At 40.9% G+C, this 23,107-nt stretch overlaps 1 protein-coding gene across 1 annotated transcript in view; it reads left to right on the plus strand.

Annotated features, from left to right (window-relative positions):
• Positions 1-23,107, plus strand: part of CORO1C (coronin 1C) — a 91,385-nt gene that overhangs the window by 61,161 nt on the left and 7,117 nt on the right. Inside the window, exons 3-7 of the mRNA XM_019649166.1 lie at positions 3,566-3,688; positions 16,899-17,028; positions 19,621-19,802; positions 21,005-21,124; positions 22,028-22,132. Of these exons, the coding sequence (XP_019504711.1) occupies positions 3,566-3,688; positions 16,899-17,028; positions 19,621-19,802; positions 21,005-21,124; positions 22,028-22,132 (660 nt within the window). The remainder of the gene's footprint in view (positions 1-3,565; positions 3,689-16,898; positions 17,029-19,620; positions 19,803-21,004; positions 21,125-22,027; positions 22,133-23,107) is intronic.

A 23,107-nucleotide genomic window follows, 5' to 3' on the forward strand; every position in this document is an offset into this window, starting at 1 on the left:
CCAGGTTGAGCTGTTGTTCAGCATCTTAGCTGTGGAGGGCAGTGTCACTGGCCCTCATATGTGGGATCCGAACCGGGGCCCTCTGGCATCCCAAGTGAGTTCTTAACCATCGCGCCACTCGGCCGGCCCGAGTGGTTGTTTTTTGTAGCATTTCATTTCTGAAATATGTCTTTGTTTCTGTAATTGATTTTGAAAAGCCTGCCTACGGTTAGTCTAATTACTACTCTCTTGAGGAAATATTTCTTTTCTTTATGGCTACTTTTGAGACTATCTTTGTTTTAGGTATTCTAAATTGCATTAGGTTGTGAATAGATGTGGATTTATTTTAACTTATTCTACTTGGGACTTTCCCCTTGAATCTGAAGACTCATACCTTTAATTGAACCTGGAAAATTCTCAGCCATTATCTCTTCAGTTTTTGCTTCTTCTATTCTCTCTATTCCCTCCTTTTGGAATGTCTGTTTAAATGTGTGTCAGGCCTCATGCTGGCTTTCGTGTCTCAGAATGTTTTAAATTATGAAATACCACACATTCGGAAGAGTGACTATATCTATAGTTTAAATAATAACAATATATGTTATATAACAGTATACATTAGAGTTTAGTATAATAATACTAGAAAATGGGCACCTATGAGTTTACTGCCAGCGGCTTGAGCAGAGCAGTCCCTGGAGTAGAGTTCCTGAGGTGAAGTACTCACATGGTTTTTCTGAGGATGCAGTAAAGGAGTAAGACTGGCTTAGGTGCTTGGTAGCGGTTCCTTCTGTAAGGAGAGATACAGTTAGGGATGGGGTAGAGTGGGCTCTGGAGGTTGTTAAATTTTGGGTCACATTTATTGAGCACAAGTGCTGGGATAGTACCAAGTACTTTACCTGGATTGTCTCAGGTAATCCTCACATCAGCTCTTAAAGAATGAATTATAATGTTTTCGTTTTACAAATGAGGAACAGAGGCTGAGAGATGAAGTAATTTGGCCAGGACCTCAGATCTAGAAAACAGCAGAGCCAGAACTGCAGCCCAGACAGTCTGGTTCTCAACCACTGGTGCTTTGCTGCCTGTAAATGACCCGTGTGGCTTCTCTTACAACACCTAGATTCTGTATAGTATTGTGTTCCTTGGCATTTTCTTCTCTGAATTCCTTTTTTGGTAATGCAGGTCAGGAGATCCAAACTGGATTTAATTAGCTTTGCAAGAGAAAGGGGCAGCATGTGAAAAAAACTCAGGCCGTATGTCTGTAGACAGGGCACATCTCCACACCTCAACTTAGAACTCACTTTTCTCAAAGAAAACCTTTCCCAAAGGCCGTGACTCCTACAAGCCCGGTTGGATGCCCTTCTGTGCTCCTGCCACCCCGTGCCTGTCCTCGGGGAGCAGGTCTCCTGCTGCACTGTAATTGGTAGTTTAGATGTCTTGTCTTCTCTCACCAGACTCCATGCTCAGCCAGGACCGGGCTGCCCTGTTCACTTTGGTATTACCAACATTCAGCACACTGGCCCGTACAAGTTCACACTAACACATATTTGTCATTCTTACTGGTGGAGTAAATATATTATGCTACGAGAACTAATAATAGAATAGATTTTATTGAGTAGTTAGTGTATACTAGGTACTATAAATTAGAATTTTAACATCCCTGTACAGACAATTGCTATACTACATTATGATTTACCTAAAAAAGTTCTCTCACTTAATCCTCACAGTAATCCTGGGAGGTAACTATTATTGTTACTCATTTTGCAGATGATAAGTGGAAGCTTAGATTACGTGATTGGCCCGAGGTCACACGTGGTTTAAGTAGTATAGCCTGCTTTTGAACCCCGTCTGCCTTACTCTGGAGCCTGTGGTCTTTACCCTTTAGCGTACTGCTTCTCTGGAGATTTCACAGCCAAGTCAAAGTGGAGAAACAATTTATTGATCCTGAAAAATTGCCAAGAAGCCTGCCCCAGTTTGTGATGACTTGCCAGAATAGGAGAGTAACAACAAAAAAATGGGTTTAGTTTTGCATTGTGGTGATTTCTTTTTGTTCACCTGCTATTGGAGCATGTGAAACCTCAACATGGGTTGACATTATGCTGCTTACAAAAAAATGAAGTAGCTTTTGTACATCTGTTGTTAAAACAGCATTTGTCTTGGTTAACACAAAATTGATCTAAGCCAGACTGGTTTGTTAGATTCAAATGTGTAACATAAGCAAATTGTGATGACTACTTATGGCCAACATTAAAAATTGTAGTCTTAATGAGAGGTGGAACTGGATAATGGATGAGATGTAGTTGGTGTTAATCAGACTGGCTGGCTGGCATTTCTGTTGATTGAAGACAGTGGAGAGACTGAGGCATTGAAATGTAGTCCTTTAGTCCCTAAACAATAGCTAACGCGTTTCTTTTTATTACCCTAACTTTGCCTGCTCAACAATGCTATTCATTTCCAGAACTGTTAATTTGTATATTCAAGGATAGTAGCTTATAGTAAAAGTTATATTTTAAATAATACCGGGGGTTTTTTTGCAGTAGAAATATACCTATAATTTATAATTTGGCTATCATAGGATTATAGTTTGGTAAAAGACTTTTGTGTTGTCTTTTGCTATATCTATTAATACTATTGATTAAATAAAATCTCTATTATTTTAGGAATTGACTGTATTTCCCCATGTATAAGACGCTTCCATGTATAAGACACACCTTAATTTTGGGGCCCGAAATTTGAAAAAAATGTATTACATAAAGTTATTGAACTCAAGTTTTGTTTTTTTTTTATAGGTTTTTATTGGGGAGTTGGGGTATGGGAACAGCACTGGGGAGTTGGGGGAAGGGGAACAGACAAGTTGCTGTCCTTTTGTCCTTCAGTCTAGTTGTGGAGGACGTTGCTTCACTGGCCCAAGTTGGCACCATCATTGCGCTTTTCCCGGGCGAGGCAGATCAGTCGCCGGCTTCTGGACGGCCGCTCACTGCGGCTGCTGGCCACTCATGCTGGCTGCTGGCTACACACGGTAGCCCATGGCAACCCACTGCAACAGGGGCTGCAGCTTATGCCATTGCCGGCGACTCACGGCAGCCCAGCTCCAGGTTGAGCTGTTGTTCAGCATCTTAGCTGTAGAGGGCAGTGTCACTGGCCCTCATATGTGGGATCCGAACCGGGGCCCTCTGGAGTCCCAAGCCAGCTCTTAACCAACGCGCCACTCAGCCAGCCCTGAACTCAAGTTTTATTCATCATAAAATTCATACAACTCCTCATCACTTGCGGAAAATGCAAGTAAAAATATCTACGACTACTATATAACATGCACCCAGTTTTTAGACCCTAAAATTTTGGGAAAAGGGTGCATCTTATACATGGGGAAATACGGTAGATTCTTAATTTGATGGAGTGTCCTCAGTAGCAACTGTATCTGGAAATGAAAGTTGACAGTTCTTACTAGTTGACATTGGCTTATATATGAATGTTATCACTTGTAAACCATGGAGAGTTTTGGGTGGAGGTGATAAAGGAGAAATGGGTCTGAGAGAGCACTCAAACTCTGGCATTGATATTACATACTAAGCTTGTTTCTCTCTTCTTTCAGACTGGTCGAATTGACAAATCCTACCCTACAGTATGTGGTCACACAGGACCGGTGCTCGACATAGACTGGTGCCCACATAACGATCAGGTCATTGCCAGCGGTTCAGAGGACTGCACGGTTATGGTAAGCTCCCAGGGTGTGGCCCACACACAGGCCAGTGAGACCCACCTACTGCCTTCAGAAAGTATGGAAAGTATGTGTGTGTGTATAGAGGCTGGAAAATCATAGCCGTTTTGATTGTTCATTGGATTAGACTTAGTGACATTAAAGTTTAACTGCAGATAAGCTTTTTTTTTTCCCCCAGAAAGCTTTTTACAAAGCCTTATATCAAAAGGCTGTACTATGTTGTCTTTTTTTTTTCTTCTTTTGTACGAGGTGTGTGTGTGTACATGTTTATTGCCAGTTGACACGTCAGCTCGGTGGGAAGATTTTAGAGAAATTGATTTGACTTTCTGGTAATTCTGTGAATAACATTGGACCATGTGACTCACCCTCCCCTTCCCAAAGGAGAAAAAACACCGATAGCATGAGTTGTATATTATGGTGAACTAAGATGGCAAAGGTTATACAGATAAAATGGGGTGTGTAACAGATATTGAGAGATAGCAAAGAGTTTTTACAAGTGACTCTTTACAAGATAATGTCAGAAGGTGTGTTCTGTCCACTGGACCCTGGTTAAGGAAGTCCTTTTTGTGCAGCTATACAAACATTTTGGGAAATGTTTAAAGTTAAGTTCTTCATATTCTCTCACTTGGATTCCAAAAGTAGGTTATGTATGAAATCAGGTTTGGGGGTACTTTTTAATGTAAAGCTTGCTGTTCTTGATTATGTTCTTCTTAGCCTTAAAATATAATTATTGGTTTTGATCGTTTCTAAATCCTAACCCAAAATATATTGAAAAGGTTAAGCACAGATGAGGAGTACTGAAATAAATACTAAAATAAGTGAGGGCTAATTAACTAATTAAGTTACCAGCAGTTTTACACATGTCAGGTGGAGAGCTTGGAGAACCACGCTACTTTTGTTTCCCCCTTCATTTTCTGTTGACTGAACCAGACTTGCAAACATTGTTTGGAAGCCTTTATTAATTAAAATTCTTGTACATAAACATAAATTCATTCCTGAACTGTGCCATTTAAACATTTACTCATTTCTCCTCATGGACTTTTGGCTGAGGATAACTCCTCCTGTGATCTCATCATTTTGGCAGCCAAAGCACGTTAAAAAAATACGCTGCTGTTAAAAGGAATTGTTCCATTTAATGTGCCTTGAAAATTGATCATTTTAATGGTTCCAGACACATTTTGCTAAGGGAAGGGAACAGTGTTTCTACCTGATGCCAAAACTGAGTTTAACCTGTCTGGAAGAAGCAGGTTTGATCCATCTTTCGCGCTCTCCAGCATTATTAGTCATGTTGCCCCTTTAAAAAAGCTTTTGTATTATTAAACACATTAAACAAAAGTTAAGTGAATTCAGTTAAGTGTATTAAGTGAGTTAAGTGATGATTTATTACAAAGTGAATACCCTGTAACCATCACCAAGGTCAAGAGATAGAACTTTCTCAGCCTTACAGACTCTTCCATGCACCCCATCCCAATCCCAAACCCCTCCCTCCCGAAAAGTAACCACTATCCCAATTTTTCTGAGACTCACTTCCTTGCCTTTCTTTATGGTTTTAATCACTCAAGTGTGCATCTCCAGACACTGTAGCTTAGTCTTGCAAGTTTTAAAAACTTGATTATGTCTTTTTAAGTCTTTCTTAATCCTTCTCCATCCTTTTCTTGTCCTGAACAGTGTTATCTGTTGAAGAAGACTGTCCTTTGACCTATATCTTTCAACAGCCTAGGTTTTGCAGATTGCACCCTCCCGGTGCAGTTCCACATGCCTCTGTTCCCTGAATTTCCTGCAGATTGGCAGCTGGATCCTGAAGTGTGATCAGATTCAGGTTCGATCCCTTTGGCAAGACTTTATAGCTAGTGTTAAATGTTCTTCCATCGGAGGCACAGGATGTCAAGTGCCTGGTTTTTGATTTGTGCAGCTGTTGACACTCAACACCTAGATTCATCAATTCATTGTATGGGGTTTCACAAAATGGTGATATTCAACTCAGTTATTTTGTTTTCAGCTTTTAGCTGGTAAAAATTTTAAGGTGAAACTCCCTCTTACCTACTACTAGTTAGTTACCCAATAATACAATTCATATAGGAAAGCAAGATATGTGCTTGATTCTTTCCTTTTATTTACCCAGTTTTCAGGATAATGAATTGGTTCTCTGTCTTTCTCAGAAGGTGACCAATTAGGTTTTTTTCCCCCCTTTCATTTTGAACTCATGGATTTATACATATTTCACAGGTTTTGATCTATTACAGTTCTTATTTCAAAGCTCAGGTCATCCACTTTCGTTAATGGGAACCTTTTGAGGTTCCTTTGTCCTTTTGACATGACCCTAGTTTTTAATAGCTTATTTGCTACTTGGTATATTAAGGTGTTCCAGGCTCATCGTGGATATCTCATGCCCCACACCGCAAATCGGCCATTTTTCTTAGAAGCTCTGATTTCTTTTAATGGAAAATGGAATTTCTAGATCACAATCTGGGTGCTAGGGATGCTCGTACCATGGTGATCACTGTTTTTAAGACTTTGCTATTGTTATCACTATGTATGGTGTCAGGTGGGTACTAGACTTATTGGGGGGATCACCTCCTAAGTTATATAAATGTCTGACCACTATGCTGTACACCTGAAATTAATATAATATTGCATGTCAACTGTAATTGAAAATTTTTTTTAAATTTAGAGACACTTCAATAAATGGGGCTAGAATATACAGATATATTTAAAGATATAATACCTTATGACTTCATCTTCATATTTCCAGTTCAAATTCAGGACTATAGAGTTTACCTAACCGCTTTAATATTACATCTCTATCTCCTTTCTTCTACTGAGAATCCTGGTTTTCAAGGAGTCAGAGGATGAATTAGAATACCCTGATCCATCTCATTTGCTTTTTCACAGTATACATACAGTAACCTCACAGTCAAAATACTAGCATCACCACGAATTATGATTACTGAAAACAGTTTTAAAAAAATTAACTTTCAGTCCATGCTATCTCTACTTTCCCTCCATTTAAAAATGATGTGCTCTATGTTTTCAAGATCACATAGCCTCATAACAGCCTTACCTCTTGGTTCTGCAAGTAACTACATTTAGTGTTGTCCATCAGTCCTTATGCTGATCTCTCTCAAGTCATTTGGATTACCCGAAGCTCCTTCTCTGGTAGATTCTAGACCCAGGACTCCAGAATCCAACCAGAGAGTGCTCCCGTCTGGGATAGGCCCCTCACTGAGAGAAATGACAAGGAATGAAATCAAATAGGAAAGGCTCGTGGGAACAATATTCTCTAAGTTCTCCTGTGTTGATAATGACCTTTATACTTGAAGGTTGGTTTTCCTGGATGTAAAATCCTTGGCTCACAGTTTTTCCTCGAGTATCTAAATATATTCTATTTTCTTTTGGCATAACGTGTTGGTGTCACACAAAAAAAACCCCACCAGATGATAATCTAATTTTCTTTCCCTTGTAAACCATGTTCTTTTTGCCTAGATATTCATAAGGATTTTTTTTTCTCTTACAATGTAGTAATTTTACTAGAATATTGTTGGTTATTCTGAATTGGTATTTCTAGGTTCATACTGTTTGAATATATAATTTCTAGTCTTACCCACCATACCCCCATGAAAGTTGTTTTAAATTATAACCTTTGCGATTTGTTCTGTTGGCTCACTTTGGGTTTCTTCTTCAGGGACTCCTCTGTTATCCATATGCTTTATCTTCTTTACCTATCATTAATATTTGTCAGTTTCTCTTCAGACCCTTTTTCTTGTTCATTTCTTTTAGACTAAAAATATTCTGATTTTTACCTTTTATTTGGGGGTGGGGGGGCAGGTGTTGTCTGTTATGTTTCTTTGCTCTTAGGTTCTTTCTTGGTTTGTCTTCATTTCTAAAGTGCTTTTTATTTCTAATATTTTGTTGACTTATGCCACCTTCCTTTTGAGTATTTCTAATTCTGATTTATAATGTTTCCTGTCTTGTATGGTTTCCTTAATGTCTATTATCTTGTTTTGAAGTAGTATGTGATAGTTTTTAACTCTTCTTTTTTTGAGCATGTCTTTTTAGCATTCTTATATTATCTTAGGGATATTCTATACCTTGTTTTCTTTTTTCCTTATAGTAATTTTGGGACCTTGATTTTTAATTTTTCTTATTTTTATGTGAACTTAGTTTTCCTTTAACTTTAGAGGGTGGCTTGGTTCACACAGCTGTTCTAACTTCACGGGGCTCCACCTTCTGTCATTTTCGGGTAGTGCTCATAAACATGGTGACTTGCTTTCTGAGACTTCCTGGTCTGCTTTTATTTGGCCTTTCTCATTCGTTTGTTCCTCTTATTTCTATCCTGCTCGGATTTTATTTCATTTCTTGAAATTTCGCCTCAGTGTAGGGCCTGTCTTGGAAGGGAGCCCTCTCTGGCTGGTTTCTAGACTACTGGGGACTGCTCCGGCCCTTCAGACCTTTTTATTTTAGGCCCCTACACTCATCTGCTATTGGAAAGGGCAAAACTGCTCCCAGTTTCCACTGCTGGTCTCATACTGGCCAGCTGTTCCCAGGTCTGTGAGGCACCCCCATTGCTGCTCCATGATTTTTCCCCACAGAAGCTGATAGCATGCGGGTTACCTGGCTCTTGGTGGCAGCTCTTCACTCACTTCCATTGGGGAGTTATCACCTAGTTTTGTGTAAATATTGTTTCTGGGTATTTGGTTTTGTTATCTGCTTGCTCTGTGTTTTTATGGAGGGACTTGGGAAGATCCCAAAACTACGCTGCCACTGACACCACCACCTTCCCAGAGTCCTCTAACGTTGCCCCTTTATCGGTATCGCCAGAGTGAACATTTTGTAAATTAAATAATGCTTTGGGATAAATTCTCCTCCTAGTTATTTTTTTAAGTCCTTAAGTATGGCACTGATATTTTAATCATTTAATGTCCCCCAAATCATTTGTTATTATTAGGGTAATTGCAAGAAGCTTTTATAGCTTAGCAGGTGAAATGAAATTTTAAAGAAATACTTGATATTCTCCTACCGCACCTGCTTCTTAATATCTAGTTTTCCATTTTGCTCCCCTGAAGGTAAAAGAGCACTGTGCAATAGAGTGAACGGTTTCAGACAACCCCATTTCAAACAGGAAAGTTCTCTGTAGCTTCCCAAGCCTGGGCTGTTTGTAGTAAGCCATGAGCTACAAATAGCAGGCAGTATGCCAAGGCCCAGTTCTGGTAGAGAAAGGATACCAAGAAAAACCCGAGTCTGGGAGTTCTCAGCACGTGCAGGTCACATAAGTGCTTTCGGCCTCGGTTGCCTTACATGTAAAATAATAATAATAATTTCAATGGAGATGATTGAGGGAGGTAAAAGTGTTTAATGAGTTATTATCTTTTGCAGTGAGTTTTGATATGTACCTCTAGTGGATTCATAGCAGTAAGAATATCTTTAGCAAATATTCAGTAGAAAAAATACAGTAGAGCCAATTTATCAAATGAACTGTAAAAGAATTAATTTTAAAAACTGCCTTTTGTATTTGTAGTATAATTCCATTGAGTCCTAAGCAGTTGAGTATTGATTTGTTGATTTTGCAAGCATGGATTTCATGACAGTGTCACTTTGATTGTAGTTTTATAGGAGAAAGAATGCCAGCCTGAGGGTACATTCCTCCATTTTTTAGAGATGGCTTCTTTAAGCAGCCTTAAAGGAAATTATATTGGCATGGTTTAATGTACACTTAAGGTGCTACTTTTAATGTACTACTATTTGAAATGATGTTTTATACCAGCAGATAGCAATTATTTATATAGATAGATAGATATCTATATATATAAAAACAAACGCTCCTCCTAGAAACTATACTCAGCTTCTAAGTTTTCGATATTTTTGATACTGTGAGGTTTTTTTTCTCCAATAATACCTGCTCATAGAGAACTTTAGAGGTTGTGGCTACTAGTATTTTACTTGGGAAAATTTTAGCTCCAAGAAAATAATAGTGCTTTAACGAATACAAAAAGCAGCCAAGGGCCGGCTGAGTGGCTCAGTTGGTTAAGAGCTCGCTCAAGAGTGCAAGCTCTGAGCAACAGCAGTTCGAGTCCCGGCCTGAGCTGAGCTGCTGCTGAGCTGCCAACAGGTGGCAGGATGGTTCAGCTATAAAAAAAAAAAAAAAAAGAGCACCCGAGTTAAGTTTTGTGAACAATGCTAATTCAACACTGTCCCTTATATTCAGGTCTTATTAATCAAGCACAAATTTTTAAAAACGGCTAATTCAGACAGTGGGGTTGCATACCTGTTTTTTGCAGAGTCTGGGTGAGGGTAAGATCTTTCAGGCAGAACTGGAGTCTTACTTGTCTCTAGCTAGATGTTTGGAACAGTCCTGAGTGATTAAGTTTAAATGGACACTTTTCCCTTCTCCCAAATGAGTCTTACACTCCTGTGGAAAGCAACAAAAATAAGCTCCCTATTTGACACATTTGCTTCTGTTGTCAATTTTCCTAATACAGCTTTTGCCTTGAAATACGCATAAGAATGGAAGTGATGTAGTTGGTGATGGTGAGTGTGTGCCTCAGGGCTCCTGTCTCTCTCAGTCCTTCAGGGCTTCATTTCATTTCTATTTTGTACAGATTGCATCTGGGCCATTTGCCAGTGGGTATTATAGCCTTGGCAAATCAGAACCCAGCTCTCAGTTCTTGATTTGCCCCCCCAAACTAATATTGTTCTCAGTGTTATGCTTCATTTAGGAAACTCCTGACCTTCTGCATCCTAGCCCTTGGGCTATTGAATCAGTGGTTTCTGTAGGGGGTTGTGCTGCTGTGCAGCTGCTATAGCATCGTATGCCTCTTCCTGTCCCTCAAGATCATCTCTTTCCTTCATTTCCCCTTTGGAATTGGTTTTCTTAGCATCTGAAAATTAAACATGTGGCTTTTGGGGGGAAGAGCCCTTGTGATGGCTGTAACTCTAGTGCCTAGCCCAGTAGCAAGTCCGTGACGGGTGATTAAAATAGCGAAGCAGTGTCTGGAAACACTGGGTAAGCTTTCAGTTTGCACCGTGTTTGAGAAGTAAAATCATCAAACAAATTGCACTTTAAAATTACTACTTGAGAGAAACCCAAGTTTCTTAATTTTACTTTTTTCTTGTTGGAAATGTTCTCTTGAGCTGTCCTTTTCATATTCAGAATTTCACATGTCAGTGATACAGCAGTTCCTGCACATGGGCTTAAAGTTGTTTTTTTCCAGAACCACAATGGGTTTTCACTGATTGATTCACTTTTTCATCTGGAAGCCCTTGGGACTGATTGTGGTTTTTTTTCCCCTTTTCTTTCAAAACAAAACAAAACATTGCCATAGTAATGTATTATCCAAATAGAAAATTTCAGGAACACACAGTATTATTTAAAAAACAAAAACAAAATCAAGTGGAGGAGGGATAGCTTGTAGTCCCTTCCAGGCTGTGATGCCCACTGTGGCCACAGCAGAGGATGTTTGATGCCAGTTTTCCTCTCCACTCACTGCATATGGATGTTTTTTTGTTTTTTTGTTTTATCTGAGCCATCCTGCCACCTGTTGGCAGCTTAGCGGCTGCTCAGCTCCGGATGGGACTCCAACCACTGTTGCTCAGAGCTCACACTCTTGAGCAAGCTCTTAACCAACTGAGCCACTCGGCCGGCCCTCACTGCATATGGTTTTGAAAAAGTTTTTTGGTATTAGAGTACTAGCTAGTAGCCATGGAGCAGAGAAAGTCTAACGGACCTGCCTAGAGATCAGTTATTCTCACTTGTGCTAATTGGCCTTGGTGTGAACTAGAGCCTTCACTCATGTGATATCTTGACCGTAAGTTAGATATTGTGGGACAGTGCTGAATTAATTCGAAGACAAGACTCATTCCAAGAAATTATAATGTTCAGACTTCAAAATATAGGGGGGTCATAGTAACAGCAAGAAAAATAATCATGAACATATAGTAGGCACTTTTTTTTTTTTTTTTGCCAAGTGCTGTTTTTAAGCCTTTATGCGCATGATTATATTGAATCATTGTAACAGCACAGTAAAGCAGGAACCTGCCCCATTTTACACTTTAGGAAACACAAGCCCAGGGAGTGACATTTTGTCAAAGGTCACCCTATTCACAGTATTTCACATTAGGGTGGTGCTTGTGTGTGCAACATGTTTTAGCTCATTTGACCTTTCCAGTAACCCCCGTGGAAGCAGAGCTGATTCTTTCCCCAGTATCAAACAAGGAAATTGAGGCTCCCAGAAATAAGCTCCCTTCTTAATGCCAACTTGGCTAGTCAGCATCCCAGCTCGCACGGGGAGTCCCTGTCTTCTGACGACCAGGCCAGCGCCCTTTCTGCCACACCAGCTGTGCAGAAGGCTACACACAAGAATACTGAACATGCACCGAGTGGCACTTCTGCTCTTCATTGTCCTGGTGCTGACCTCTTCAGTTCAAACCGGAAGGCCATTGCCCGGAAGCAGCAGGCAGCCCTAAAATGGGCAGAGATGCATGATGACAGGGCTGTGGTTCTGGCCAGTGAGCACCAGCCGAGGGCTGTGTGTGCTTCCTGTGGAGAGACTTACCGCTCTGCCGGCTCTTCTGCACAGCCCACGGTGGAGAACAGCACCACCTTCATTTACTAGCAGAGGCGAGAGTTCCGTTGTCTTTTCATTTAATTTCACAGGCTTCCCAGTCGCTTTCTCCTCCCGCTGGAAGGCCTCGTGCAGGTGTTACCTTTTTTTCTCTGTCCTTTTCCCTGCCAACCGCTCAGCCAGCCTCTAGGGCGCACCCGCTTTTTAGAAAATTGCTATATGCATCTGTCTGTGTTTTTTATTTTGAAACTTGATTTCTTTCTTTCCTCATCCCCTTCCTTCCTTCTTTCCTTCTTCCCCCTGTCACCTTACTCCTGTTCATCCTTAGAGGTCGTCGCCCTAGGGAGCTTTCCTGGACATACAAAACTTGGACAGCAAGAAGGTAACCTCGTGACATTTGTATTTTCGTTTAGCACTCGGCTTATTGACCAGCATAGCCTCGGTTACATGTGTGTGGTTTCCTCGTGTATAACCCAGGTAATAACCATAGCTAACATTTATCAGAGTCTGCCGTATGCAGGCGTTACTCTAACTGCTTTAGACTCGTATTATCACACTGGTCCTCAGAACAACACAGTGAGGGCAGGTTCATTATTATTCCCATTTTGTAGCTGAGGAAACTTAAGGCCCAGACAGCTTAGGTGAATGTCCCCAAGGTCATACAGCTGACACATGGCTGAATCAGGAATTGAACAGCCTGTTCTAGTTCGGGAGCCCATGTTCTTAACCACTGCACTGTACTGTTTCCACCTTTTGGGGCACTGTTTGTATGCCAGGCTCCATTCTAAGGGCCTTACTGACTCATTTCATCCTGACAGCAGCCCTAGGAAGTCTGGCACTGATGTTACCTCTGTGCACAGTGATGTTGGGTTGTTCGCCCAGGACCATCACAGTAAGTGGCCTGGTCAGGATTTGAACCAGGGTCTGTTTGGCTCCAGAGACCATGCTCCAAACCTCTATATCACACCGCTTGTCTTTGCTTACTTGGGCTTTCAGTCTCATAGAAGTCTTTGTTTCTGTCAGGCAGTAAACTCCTCAAGCGCATAGCGTATGTATGTTTCATCGCCCTTTCCCCACTTGCCTGGTAACGGACCTACCTTAATAGTAGCTACTTAACTGTGCTACATGAATGAATAACCAAGCTAGTAAAATAGGTTAGGTGCCTATATTAAATGAATAAACATAGTTGAAGGAACCATTGAATCTGCCGAAAGTGATATCAAGAAGGAGGAACAGAGTTTCCTTATTTTCAAAATTATGAATGTTTTGCTCCATCATTAAAATTTCCTGGCAATCCAAGGAGATGGACGAGGAAGCTACAGAAAGGGGAAGGTGCAGTCCCGTTATGAGCTCTGCTTCTGCCCTAATATTTCAGACTGGAACGCTATCATAACCAAAGCCTGCTATCCCTCCACACCTCGTTAGGGACTTGGAACACACACTATTTATTCATTCGTGGTCAAGTCGCAGGCTTTTTGATCCTTGCAAGAAAACCCAGCAGCCCGTGGTTATAGGGCCATCTGCAGATGGCAGGCAGTACTGCCACTCGAAGCATGGGTCAGAATTCATCTTGTAAAATGCATTTCCTGTTGAGTCACTAAAGTCTTATTTCATTATTATTTTTCTGCCGGCATCATGCTTTGATCAAATCAGTGGTCATTTTCTGTTCGTTCTGTTCAAAATTTCAGCCTTCCTTTATATTCAGATAGCTAAATTCAATTTGGAGCTGTTTTACTAATCATAAACCCTGAATAAAAATAGCGTATATCAGGATGAAAGCATACAAGCATATAGTGCTGGGCAGCTGACGTCAGAAAGAGGAAGCCCACACTCTCCCAGGGGAGAGGCTGTGGTCTAGGTGAGGGTTAGAGAGAGGCAAGGTAGGTTTTCTGTTTGCCTTCTATGCTTGTTTACATCTGCATTGTTTAAAATTTGCTGAATGATGAGAGTTCAGAGGAAATGAGGTGACACTCTAAACCCGGGCTTTCAAAAGCCTCATTTCCTTTGCCGTGATTTGCATAAGGCGTTATATTTAGGTAGGGCAGAATTTAGCTACAAAAATGAATAATCACTTAACGCATCACTTTTTCCACTCTTCAGGATGGCAAGCTTTTTGGTCTGTTTATTTGTAGGACAACAGAACTGAGCTGGACCTTAAACACTCATCTAATTCAGATCTCTGCCTTCCACTAAGCAATTAAAAACAGACAGTTGTTTGTCTCCGTAAAAACCCCAACAAAGGAAAATTCTGTTTCTCACTCCTTGTACTGATGAGCATGATATTTCACTGGCGAATTCTAATTTTTCATGAACTAGTTCCATAAAAGATTTTTGGTAGTAAATTATGTATCTTCATATATAAGAAGATAATTAAACTTGAGCCTTTTCACAAACTTAAATATTGGGTTGTCAGAAAAATCATGGCGTAGTTTTTCTATGGTTTTCATTGCAAAAATGCGTCATTTTTCCCGACAACCCAATATTACCTAATATCTGCTTTTCTCCAGGGTTCTTGGTGCTATTCAGCTTAGCCATGATTCAGTCTCCTTCTTTTTAGAGCGTGTTCCTTAGTCTTTTAAAACCCAGGTCTTCCATTGTTAAACATAAAGCTTCTTGCTTTCTATATCCTTTTCCTGTATTCTTCAGCTATCACCAGCCCCCAACCCCCCAGCACTAAGCAACCACTAACCTATTTTTTTTTCTTTAGCTGAGCCATCCTGCCACCTGTTGGCAGCTCAGCGGCAGCCCAGCTCGGGCCAGGACTCGAACCGCTGTTGCTCAGAGCTCATACTCTTGAGCGAGCTCTTAGCCAACTGAGCCACTTGGCCCTTCTACTTTCTGTCTCTCTATATTTTCCTATTCTAGACATTTCATATCCACATAGTCCTACCAGATCTGGTCTTTTGTGACTGGCTTTTTTAGCATAATACTTTCAGGCTTTGTCCATGTTGTAGCATGTATCAGTACTTCATTCCTTTTTATGGACAAACAGTATTCCGTTGTACAGATACATCACATTTTGTTTATCCATTTATCAGTTGCTGGACATTTGGTGGTGTTTCCATCTTTGGCTATCACAGATAACGCTGCTATGAACATTTGTGTATAAGTTTTTGTGTGGACATATATTTTCATTTCTCTTGGGTGGATATCTAGGAGTGGTATCACTGGGTCACGTGATAACTACACTTAATTGTGTGAGGAAGGACCTGCCGAGTGGCGCGATGGTTAAGAACTGGCTTGGGATGCCAAGAGGGCCCCGGTTCGGATCCCACATAGGAGGGCCAGTGACACTGCCCTCCACAGCTAAGATGCTGAACAACAGCTCAACCTGGAGCTGGGCTGCCGTGAGTCGCCGGCAATGGCGTAGGCTGTAGCCCCTGTGGCAGTGCGTTGCCATGGGCTACCGTGTGTAGCCAGCAGCCAGTGTGAGCGGCCAGCAGCCTCAGTGAGCGGCCGTCCAGAAGCCGGCGACTGATCTGCCTTGCCCGGGAAGAGCGCAATGATGGTGCCCACTTGGGCCAGTGAAACAACGTCCTCCACAACTAGACTGAAGGACAAAACAACAGCAACTTGTCTGTTCCCCTTCCCCCAATTCCCCAGCACTGTTCCCATCCCCCCAATTCCCCAATAAAAATCTTAAAAAAAAAAAAATTGTGAGGAACTTCCAGGACTGTTTTCCAAAGCAGCTGTACCATTTTACATTCCCACCAGCAGTGTAAGAGGGCTCTGATTTTTCCACATCCTTGCCAGTACTTGTTATCTGTCTTTTTTATTCCATCCTAGTGGATGCAATGTTTTATTGTGGTTTTGTTCTGCATTTCCCTAATGACTAATAGCGTTGAGCATCTTTTCATGTGCTGTTTTGACATTTGTAGATCTTCCTTGAAGAAATATCTACTTAGGTTCCGTGCCCATTTTAAAAATTGGGTTATGTTCCTGTTATTGAGTTGGAAGAGTTCTTTATATATTCTAGATAAATGTCCCTTATTAGCTATGACTTGCAGATGTTTTCTCCCTTTCTGTGGATTGTCTTTCACTTTCTTGATCGTGTCCTTTGAAACACAAAAGTTTTACATTTTGACAAGGTCTACTTTACCTACTTGTTTGTTGTAAAATTTGACTTCTCTGGTACATGTTGCAAAACTATTAGGTATATTTTTATTTTCCAAATGAAAAAGTATTAGAAAACATGATGTTTTAAAAACTGCAGAATTCACCAAGAGCCCTTGTTGGGTGGAGTTTGCTCTCCCCTGGGCCCATGGGACCCATGGACTTAGCTTGGGAACCTTACTCCACTGCTGCTTTTCATGGGTGCTGCAATCATTTTGTATTTTTCTTTCAGCTTTTTTTGCATGCTCTGACTGGAGAGTTTGAACTTAAGGGAATCTGAAATAAAATTTTAACTAATATTAAATAAAAGTGGAGAGGTAACATTTTGTAGGCCTAATGGATATTCCGATCTTTAATATCCTGTTACATTTTTAAAACAACTGTATACAGTCATTTCACAATAGTCTGCATTTCATTCAAAAACCATCGTGTGTTCTGTTTCTGCAGAGCAAGTCTTTAAACTGGGTGGTCACAGTAAATGTGATGATGAAAGGTGATCGCTTTCACATGGATCATCTTTCTTCCTTTTCTAACAGGTATGGCAGATCCCAGAAAATGGACTCACCCTTTCCCTGACGGAACCTGTGGTGATTTTAGAAGGTCACTCAAAGAGAGTTGGCATCGTGGCCTGGCACCCAACAGCCCGCAATGTGCTTCTTAGTGCAGGTAGGAGCTAAGCAGTTCTCTGCTTTCCCCTTGCCATCACTTCATGCAGCCTTTTGTGTGTGTGGAGAGGAGCAGCAGATGCGTTTGTGTGCCACACAATTTTAAAGCAGATCATTAGGAATCTATGATGCTGAGATGCAATGGTTTCCCAACCCATGTGCTCACATACGTGTGTGTATGTGTGTGTAGACTACTTTGACAGTGTGATGAAAGCTATCGTCTCCTGCTTAGAAAAATGAACAGATACATACTTATTCGCCTGTAATTTCAGCAGGTTCATGGTTCCTGCTAGTGCCCTCCATGGGCCACAGTTTTAGTTATTCCTGATGTAGTAGAAGGAACACAGGTGGGAGCCAGGAGCCCTGGGCACCAGCTCTGGTGTTGCTGCCAACTTTGGGGTAATCCTGTTAGGCGAATATCCTTCCTTTTAAAAACTACTTTCATTTTTCTCCTTAATACAAGTAGTATAGTACATGGATGTTATATAGAATACATATAAACAAAAGGAAGAAAATAAAAATCACTTGTAACCCTACCACCTGGAGGGAACTTCGTTATTACCACTTTGGTGTTTTCAGAAAATATTCCTGTGCACATACATACATGATTTTACACATGAAGATGGGTTCAGACACTTTACGTGTGATCTGCTTTCTGTGCTTAGTGGCACTTTTTCATGTGCCATTAAATGCTCTTCCTATGATATATCTAATGGCTCTATTAATAATCCATTATTTGGATACCTCAGTTTTTTTAAATCAGTCCCTTATTTGTGGACATTGAGGTTGTTTCTGATATTTCACTGGTAAACAGCCCTGCAGTGAACCATTGTGGCTAAGTCGTAGTTCTTGTTGGTTTCCCACTTGAGTAGTTTCCAAATTTTATCTTACAGAAATTGGTTTCTTGTCAAAAATTTGAGGTTTTTATCTTCTTTTATAGAAGCAATACAAAAAGCATGAGGGAGCTTTGTGGAAGTGATGGAAATGTTCTTTGTCATGATTGTGATGGTGGCTGCGTGAATATACACACTTGTCAAAACTTAATGAATGTATACTTCAAGCGGGCACATTGTGTTGTATGTAAATTACATATAATATAATTGGTTTATAAAAAAAGGAATACTAATGTTAGTGGTAGAACTTTAAAGACCTTTCCCTTCACCGGTAAAAAGAAGGACAGCTGTTCAGTTTTTAACAGAGAATAAAGGATATTTATGACACAGGTAAATAAAAAGTTTAATGCCAGGTACCTATTGAAACCAAGGGCTGCTTTTCAAAACAACACATTATGTAGAATCCACTTTTTTTTAAAAATCACAATTGACTATACTTGGGAACCCTTCCAATGTTCTGCTCAGAACCTCAGTCTGATAAGGAGAGAAAACAATTCCAAAGCTGGAATTCCATCATGGAAAATTTCCTGCTCCCCTTCTCATCGAGGTCAAACATAGGATATCGTCCCCAGACTGATCCCATGCTCCCCATTACAGGCAAAGGAGAATGGTTGACGCAGCGTTCTGCATATTTTAAGACTATATGATCCATCTGCGGTAGCTGAAGTTACCTGTTTGCCTGTGATGAACAAGGCAGTGGAAGGGTCAAATCTCTATCCCAGAGTTCCACTCAAACTTTTCATACTGATGTGCAGTATTTTTCACCCATTTCCTACTTCTCACCCTTAGGTAACTTAGGCGTCCTGGATATTGGTGGCTAATTTTTCTAAAGTGCTTGCAAAATTGGTTTATTGGCAAGAATTCGCCTTCAGGATGTCCCTCCCTTATGTTGCTTCATCCTTGAACTAATGTCCTGGAAGCAGCAAATGATGCCTCTTTTTAAAAGGGCCTCAAGGACTTGGGGGCAGACTCTTAAAGGAAGGATAGAGTTGATGGACTGAGGGGTTGTGGCTGAGTCAACAGAGTGGCCTCTTTAGGGATCAGTCTCTGAATCCACATGTTTACTTGATTACAATTTGGGCTTCTCAAATCAGGCCAGTCCTGACCTATTTTTTTCTCCCCTTTTAAAGATCAAGATCTGCATGGTCAGGCCAGTCCTTGCATTTCCCTTCCACTGACTGTAATTTGCCGCGCTTTAATCCAAGACCGTGTTGTACAGCATCATTGATTTGAATAATCTGCCATCCACTGTTTTTGTTGCGTGTCCTAAACACTTATTTAAACTCTTTATTTTTAGTTCCTCTGGAAAAGAAGCAAGCTGTACTCGTTCTCCTGCTTGTTTTACTAGAAAAAGAAACTGACAATTACTTGGGGTCCACCAGCCCAGTTATCTTTTAAAAAAACAAAGCGATTGTTTTTCTTGTTTTTCTTGTAGCTTTTTGTTTTGTTTCATTGTTGTTTCTGTCGTGTAGCATGAACCCAGGCTTAACAAACCATGTATTTCCTTTAACACTGGTTTCTTTTATACAGATTTTTTTTCTTGGTCACTTCGGTTTTTAACTCCCAGTAAGTAGGGCCTCTTTTCATCAGCACCTTCCTTTCAGTGCGTGTCCATATATCCTCAGCGTGTGTGTGGTTTTCACAAATGTGTGGTAAAAGTGTTTCTAACCTCCGAGGGGCGTGGTTGTGCTTGCTCCTAGGCTGTGATAATGCCATCATCATCTGGAACGTGGGGACGGGGGAAGCCCTGATAAACTTGGACGACATGCATTCCGACATGATTTACAATGTCAGCTGGAACAGGAATGGCAGTCTGATCTGCACGGCTTCCAAAGACAAGAAAGTGAGAGTAATCGATCCTAGGAAACAGGAGATTGTTGCTGTGAGTATTCTTCAGACAAAAAAACCCAGTATCTGTAGCACTTCAGTGAGTGTGACCTTTCTGCTTTTCAAGGCAGGCTGCAGAGGCTGTGCTACTGGCCAGTGGACCTTGGCTGTGTGCAAACGTCTGTGACAGTTTGAAAGAAAAGGCTTGCACAGGCTTCTGACTGTTTCCCAGTCACGCTTCTCTTCAGAGTTGTACATTTCCAGCTTTTACCCAAGTCTGATCTCTCACTTGGTGACCATTTTTCACGAAGAAACAAAGTTTTTATCAGTTCATTAGAATCCTTTAAAGTTGACAAGTCCAGATCAGCTAACCCATACAGCTCATGGCATTCCGGGCTTTGTACTGAATATTGATTAATTGATTCCCACCCTGTTCCCAAAACGACTGTTAAAGTACCTCGCAGAGATACAGCAGGTTCTCTCATCAGCTCAGTGTCAGTCTCGGCCACCTGAACTAGGCCTCAACAAAATCACATATCATGACAAAAGATGGACATTTGCGACTTGAGTCAGGGTTGAAACCGCAAGTGTTGAATCCAGGAGCACCTCACTTCAAGCTCCACTCTGAGGTCCTAAGTCGTCCTTCTCTGAGATGTGCTGGGTCTTTGGCAGTATTGCGTCTCAAGAGTGAGTCGGACGACAGTCGTAGCTAGTGCTTATTGAGCACTGGGGACTCGCTTGGCCCTGTGCGAAGTGCCCTCTCCACTAGAAGCTTCTAAGGGTCAGTGCTGGCGCACTCACTGAACAAATGAGGTTGAGAAGGGGCTAACTAGACTAGTTTCTCTGTCATGTGAAGTTGGTAGGAATGCAGGGCATATCCAGCCTGAAGGGTATTGTCTGCCTGAGAAACAAACATTTGGCAGAGTCCTCCCATGTGTGTGATTTTTGCAGTGCATGGACTTGAGTTGGCAGCAGGGCATGATGGGAAGAATGAGGATTTGAAGTCAAGTCCTGACACTTGCTAACTAGCTGAAGGACCTTGACCAAATCACTAAAGCACTTTGTGTCTCGGATTCCTCATCTGGGGCAGGAAGGGGGTTTTTACACGCACACACCCCACACACATACACACACCAGTTAACGTGAATGGCATGCAGGGTGTGGCTGAGTTCGGTGTATGGGCCCCCATTCTCCCGTCCTACCTTCCTTCTTCAAGTTTGAATGTGTATAACGTGCCTCTTCGCTCGCTCTCCCCAGGAGAAGGAGAAGGCACACGAAGGCGCACGCCCCATGAGAGCCATCTTCCTGGCTGACGGCAATGTCTTCACCACTGGTTTCAGCCGCATGAGCGAGCGGCAGCTGGCTCTCTGGAATCCGGTACGCGCCTGCCCAGCCTTTCCACCGGCTTACACTTGAGCTTTTGCTCTTTTCTGAGCGGGTCTTTGGGTTGATACTAGATTATGGGGTTCTTGGTATAGTTTCTCTGAACTCCCACGTCTTCAAGTTCTCATCCTCACTGGAGACTTACTGCTAAATGCGTTTCAAAAATGCATTCTTTATACTCCCAAGGAGTCTGTGTTGACTATATTTTTTAAAAAGAATGCAAAAGGAATCCAAATTTTTAGATTTGAAAAATAAGTTCTAAATTTAGTTATATTTTATAAAGAATATGATCAAATGTGTAAACAAAATAGTCATGCTTGGGAAAATGTTCATAATAGCTTAAGTGGGGAAAAAATTCTAAACTACACATGTGGTGTGATGCCAATCTGTGTGAACCTGTGTTTAGAAATAGACCAAAATGGTCATTGTTTCTGCCACTCACTGGACGTGAGATTATGGCATATGGGACGATTTTTATGTTCTTCCTAGTACCTTTTAACTTTTCAAAGAATGTGTATAATGAACTTTGTAATAAGCAAAGTACTTTTAAAAGAGAAAAAAGTCACAAAGGAGAAGGACGCTCGTTTTTGTCGTAGGATCATACTGATGTGTGCATTAATTATGTTGTCAAATCGACACAGTTTTCAGTGGGTTGGACCCCATTTATCATCCCTATTGGTATTCACATGTCTGAATATTATATGTACATTGTTCAAATTTTAATTTTAGGGAAATGGCTAAAATTAATTTAATTAAAATTAATTAAAATTAATTAATTAGGGATAAAAGAATGCATACATAATAAGGTTACAAAAATTCGTCTTTAAAAATGTGTGTTTGTATATATGAGTGTGTGTGTTTATGTTTGTTTATTTACTTATTTATTTTTTCCCTCAGAAAAATATGCAGGAACCAATTGCTCTTCATGAAATGGACACCAGCAATGGGGTATTGCTGCCTTTCTATGACCCCGACACCAGTATCATTTACTTATGTGGAAAGGTAAACAGTAATTTTAATGTTTGATATTAAATTTAATCCTGTCAAAAGAAAAGTTTATCCTTCAGAGATTTAGTAGATCCACAATGTATTGTGTCATTTTAATTAATTTCCCTGGGGGCGGGTGTGTGTGTGTCTTGAGCTAAAATAAGAACAGGTGATTTGGGTATGTTTTAGGTGAGACCGGACTGTTTGTGACTTGCCAGTTGTGTGGTAATAACATACTGTGGTTAGTAGTTTTGACTGAAGCAGGGAGTGGACTTGGGTATTGGGGGAAAGCTGACAGGAAAAGCTTCCCTCAGGCACTCTAGTGAGAAAAAGAGTATGCAGCAGGTGCTGTGTATTCACCTCGTGGTGCTGTATGGTTGGTGACTTTAGATTTCTCTGAATTGGTGTCCGGATAAGTAGCCCAGTTTGCCATATCTAATGCTGAAATCTAGATAGCTCTGGATTGACCTTTAGGTACTTTTTACCACATGCTGTGGACTCAAAGAGAGTGGTGCTTTGCGGATAGGAGCTTGTGAGGACCCCAGAGACTCTCCAGAGGGTTCTTGTTCCTGGAGTCCAGTGGTAGAGCCCGGGGCTTGAAAATATGTGGCCCCCAACTAAAGTTTCAGGAGGTAACAGTTGTTACAGGAATACCCACACCGAAATCAGAAAACCTTGCTCCTACCTAATGATCTCTGCCTAAGTCAACTGGTGTTGCATTATTATTATTATTATTATTTCATATTAGTAGGTGGTAACCTCAGTATTATTATTTTGTAGGTTCAATTTTCCATAGAAATTTTTGTAGTTGAAATAAATGAATGAATAAAAATGGAGTGCTATAGTCCCTCCAACCTGTTAGGATGCCCCTTGCTGAATGCAGCCAGGGATGTTTTACTTCTTTTCATAGTTGACTGGTCATGCTGCAAAGCTGCTTTACATTTTTATAGGCCAGTTACTTAGAAACTGAGATCTTATCTATTTCCTTGA

The sequence above is a fragment of the Hipposideros armiger genome, unplaced genomic scaffold, assembly GCF_001890085.2.
Source record: "Hipposideros armiger isolate ML-2016 unplaced genomic scaffold, ASM189008v1 scaffold_129, whole genome shotgun sequence".
Classification (NCBI taxonomy): Eukaryota; Metazoa; Chordata; class Mammalia; order Chiroptera; family Hipposideridae; genus Hipposideros; species Hipposideros armiger.